Genomic DNA, 4,068 nt, shown 5'->3' on the forward strand with positions numbered 1-4,068 from the left:
GAGGAGTGGGGGGAGGGGGGGAGGAGTGGGAGGCTGGGAGGAGGCGGAATTTTTTTTTCTCAATAAAAAAAAATCTTTAAAAAAAAAAATCAAATACAAGTAAATTCATAATCTCTTTTTCAGTCTTAAGCTTTATCATTAAGATGGTGATGATAAAGTCTCTTTTAAAGCCAGTTATAGTGTATGCACCTATATATAATTCCTAGACAGGTGGAGGCAGGAAGACCAGGAATTCATTCAAAGCATCCTCAGTTACACAGTTTATAGCAGGAGATCTAGTCTTGTCAATAACAAAATGCACAAAATTTTCTTAAGCGAGGACTGATATCAGGTCAGGTATATTGTTTGACACACCTCTATCATGCCAGCACTTAGGAAGCGAAATCAAAAAAATGAGTTCCAGGCCAGCTTGCAAGTATGTTAAAAACAAAACAATAAGGGGGAAGAGGAAGCACAACACCATGCAGGCTACTTCATAAAACAGTGATCAAGATATGTTAACGAAACCATGGCTAAGCAAAAATATACACATTAACATTTATATAACTCTTCATCCCTATATCATCATCTCTATTTCAGGTCTTAAAAATTACACTTTGAGTTTTTTGATCTTGTTTTTTCTATTTTGCTTTTTGAGACACGGTTTCTCTGTTCATCCCTGGCTGTGCTGGTAATCGTTATGTGGACCAGGCTGGCCTTAAACTCAAGAGATCTACCTGCTCCTGCCTCTAGAGTGCTGGAATTAAAGGGGTGTGTACCACCACTGTCTGGGTGCTCTCTGCCTTTAAATCTAAGTATAACCTTAAAATAAGATAACAGAAATGATTCAAACAAAGTTATTTCCAGGACTGAGTACATCTCCATGGTAGAGCATTTACCTATTATGCACAGCCCCTGATTTTTGAATCCACAAAATCCACAGCACCATGCCAAAAAATCCCAAAGACAGAAAAGTCACTCACTTGTTCCATCATCTGGTTCAAAGTGGCCAGTGTTGTTCCACGTATTGCCACTACTATTGCCGTAGTTATCATCAGTATTGGTTGGCTCTGCGTAATCAGCTGGGTTAAAGGTTCTGGGGGAAAAAAAAGAAAGCTTTTGAATTTCTAACAGATTAGCAGATTCAACAAATGTTAACTCAAATAAAACAATCAGAATAAAACTATTTCCTTCCTAAGGGAGATGAGTTACTCACTGCCCCTTCTATAATCTCACGTGCTTGTTTTTCTTATCAGCCAATGCAAAATAACAAAGCTAAGCTATACACAAGTGACTCAGATGGTAAATGCCTGAATCTGAGAAAAGAGCACAAATCTATACTTTTTTATTCATCTACAAATCAACCAGGTATCATAGTACACCTCTATAATACCACCATTTGGGAGGCTGAGGCAAAGAGGACTGTGAGCTTAAAGCCAGCTCAGGTTAGTAAGAAAGCAGAGCTCTCTTCAAAAAGCAAGTCTACAAACACTCTGATCTCATTCTGGCTAAGATTCTTAGGGTGAAAAATTAGAAATCAATGAAACTTACCCCATTCCTTGAGCAGAAAACCTTCCCCCTCTCCTACCAGAACTACCTGCAGAAAAAATAGGCATATTTTAAAAGTTGACACTGAACACCTAACCAGCCCAGAAACAAAAATAGCAAGTGATTGCTACCAAATTTTCTTTCATTCAGTCCTATGGAACACACCAGTTAATTTAACCCGGGACAATTATTACTGTCAACAGCTGTTTATTTGCTGCTTAAAAGTCTTTGACTGCTGAGTCTTAGGCTAGGGAGACCTAACAAAGTGTTTGATATCCACGCATAAGAACCTCAATCTGGCCGGGCGATGGTAGCACACGCCTTTAATCCCAGCACTCGGGAGGCAGAGGCAGGTGGATCTCTGTGAGTTCGAGACCAGCCTGGTCTATAGAGCTAGTTCCAGGACAGGCTCCAAAGCTACAGAGAAACCCTGTCTCGAGAATCCAAAAAAAAAAAAAGAACCTCAATCTGATGGATCCCTGGGATTCACTGACCAGTCAAACAGAAAAATTCTGTGTCACTTTTGGCTGATAGGAGCTCTTCCTTTAACTGGGTTTATGAAATTGCAACTGACAATTCTGAATCAGTGGGTCTGAATGTACAGGAGAGATGAGAAACAGTACTAATCACCCCACCACCTTGAGTCCTTTGTTGACTCTCCATTATCAATGAAGCACTAAGAATAAATATATGCTGTGTACATATGTTGTGAAGCATACATAGAGAACAATTTCCCAAATAACTTTGCAAACTTTTCAAAAAGTAGAAAATTCACCCAAAATACAAAGTAGGACTGTTTAAGATGAAGGAACAGTAAGTGAAGAGAAACAAAAGGGAGAAAGAGGCCAATTAAAACCAGAGCTTTCTACCAAAGCTTACTAGAGACAAACTCAGAACAAATACATACGTAACAAAAGTGTATCATCTTTACAAGTTTTGAAATTAATCTTGAACCCAAAGTTGTTTTGGTTTTCTGTTTGTTCGTTGGTTTTTGTGCAAATTTTCTCCTACAATGTCTCATTAACAGATAACATAATTGATGTTATTCAGAAAAAAATGGCCAGAGGTGGCTGACAACAGCACTGAAGACTTTAGAGAAGCAATTTTGAAACCCCCTCTGACCCGGCCAGAGAGAAAGACTCTTAGTAAAAAGTGTAGACTACCGTTTCCCTTGGCACTGTCGCTGTTCTGTACAAAGCATTTAGGGCTTTTTGTTGGTGGTGTTTTGGTCAAAATCTGGTAAAATAAGCAGACTGCCATGCTTATCCATGAATGTGAATTTAGTCAAACTCTTTGTTTTGGATAAATACTGCACTTTCCCACCTCAGTGCAAGGTATCAAACCCAATGCATGCTAGGCCAGCCTTGCCATTAAGCCAAATGACCAACCATCCAGGTGACTTTTTTGACTGCTTAAAAAAAAATATTTATTTTTACTTGATTATTCTTCAGAAACATGGTCTCACTATATACATACAGTCTTGGCAGGACTGAACATGCTATGTAAATGGAACACCATTCCAAAGTTTTTACATGTGCATCACGCATGTGCGAGAAGAGCTTGAGAAGGTCAAAGCAAGCATGAGATCTCCTAAAACAGGAGTTACAAATGACCAGAACCCAAGTTCTCTGGTGGTGTGGAAGGTTCTTCTATGTGTTTCTTTGATTAGCTAACGAATAAGGTTTTGGCCTATAGCAGAGCTATAGGGAAAACAGAGCTAGGAGGGGAAAACTCAACGGAATGCTGGGAGGAAGAAGGCAGAGTCAAGAGACACCATGGATCTGTGGCAGGAAGTAGATCCGCTGAAACTTTGCTGGTAGACCATGACCTCGTGGTGATATAACATTAATAGAAATGGGTTAAATTAAGATGTAAGAGTTAGCCATTAAGAAGCGAGAGCTAATAGTCGGGCGGTGGTGGAGCACGCCTTTAATCCCAGCACTTGGGAGGCAGAGGCAGGCGGATCTCTGTGAGTTTGAGGCCAGCCTGGTCTACAAGAGCTAGTTCCAGGACAGGAACCAAAAGTTATGGAGAAACCCTGTCTCGAAAAAAAAAAAAGAAGAAGCGAGAGCTAATGGACCAAGCAGTGATTTAATGAATACAGTTTAGTTTCTGTGTAATTATTTTGGGGCTGGGTAGCCCGGACAAAAAAAGCAGCCTTCATGTTACACCATGCAAGAACAGCAAACACTATTCAACACCAGTTTTGGTTTTTTGTTTTTGTTTTTTTTTTTACTTTTTACAGGAAGCATTTCTGATGCTTACTGATAAAAAGCTGAGGGGCTTTTCTTTTTCTTATAGGAATTTTAATCTTTTTTTCCTTACCAGTACTATGTCTCCTTATTTCTTTAATGTGGTATTTCTGAAATGTGTTAAGAATCTAATAGTTTATGGTCCATAATAATTTGTTTCATCTTTAACAAACTGTGTTGATATAATTGGAGTGGAATAATTGGTAAGTCTGCCTAAACTATTACAATAATTACTTAGAGCCGGGTGGTGGTGGCGCACGCCTTTAATCCCAGCACTCGGGAGGCAGAG

General features: G+C 39.4%; 1 protein-coding gene across 22 annotated transcripts in view; it reads right to left on the minus strand.

The window, feature by feature from the left end:
* Ubap2l (ubiquitin associated protein 2 like) overlaps positions 1-4,068 on the minus strand; it is a 58,404-nt gene that overhangs the window by 38,399 nt on the left and 15,937 nt on the right. For all 22 annotated transcript variants that reach the window (XM_026789243.1, XM_026789237.1, XM_026789248.1 and 19 more), the window contains 2 exons: positions 1,531-1,576; positions 963-1,075 (listed from right to left, as the gene is read on the minus strand). In XM_026789243.1, coding sequence (XP_026645044.1) covers positions 963-1,075; positions 1,531-1,576 — 159 coding nt within the window. The remainder of the gene's footprint in view (positions 1-962; positions 1,076-1,530; positions 1,577-4,068) is intronic.

Source organism: Microtus ochrogaster, unplaced genomic scaffold, assembly GCF_000317375.1.
Source record: "Microtus ochrogaster isolate Prairie Vole_2 unplaced genomic scaffold, MicOch1.0 UNK16, whole genome shotgun sequence".
Taxonomy (NCBI): Eukaryota; Metazoa; Chordata; class Mammalia; order Rodentia; family Cricetidae; genus Microtus; species Microtus ochrogaster.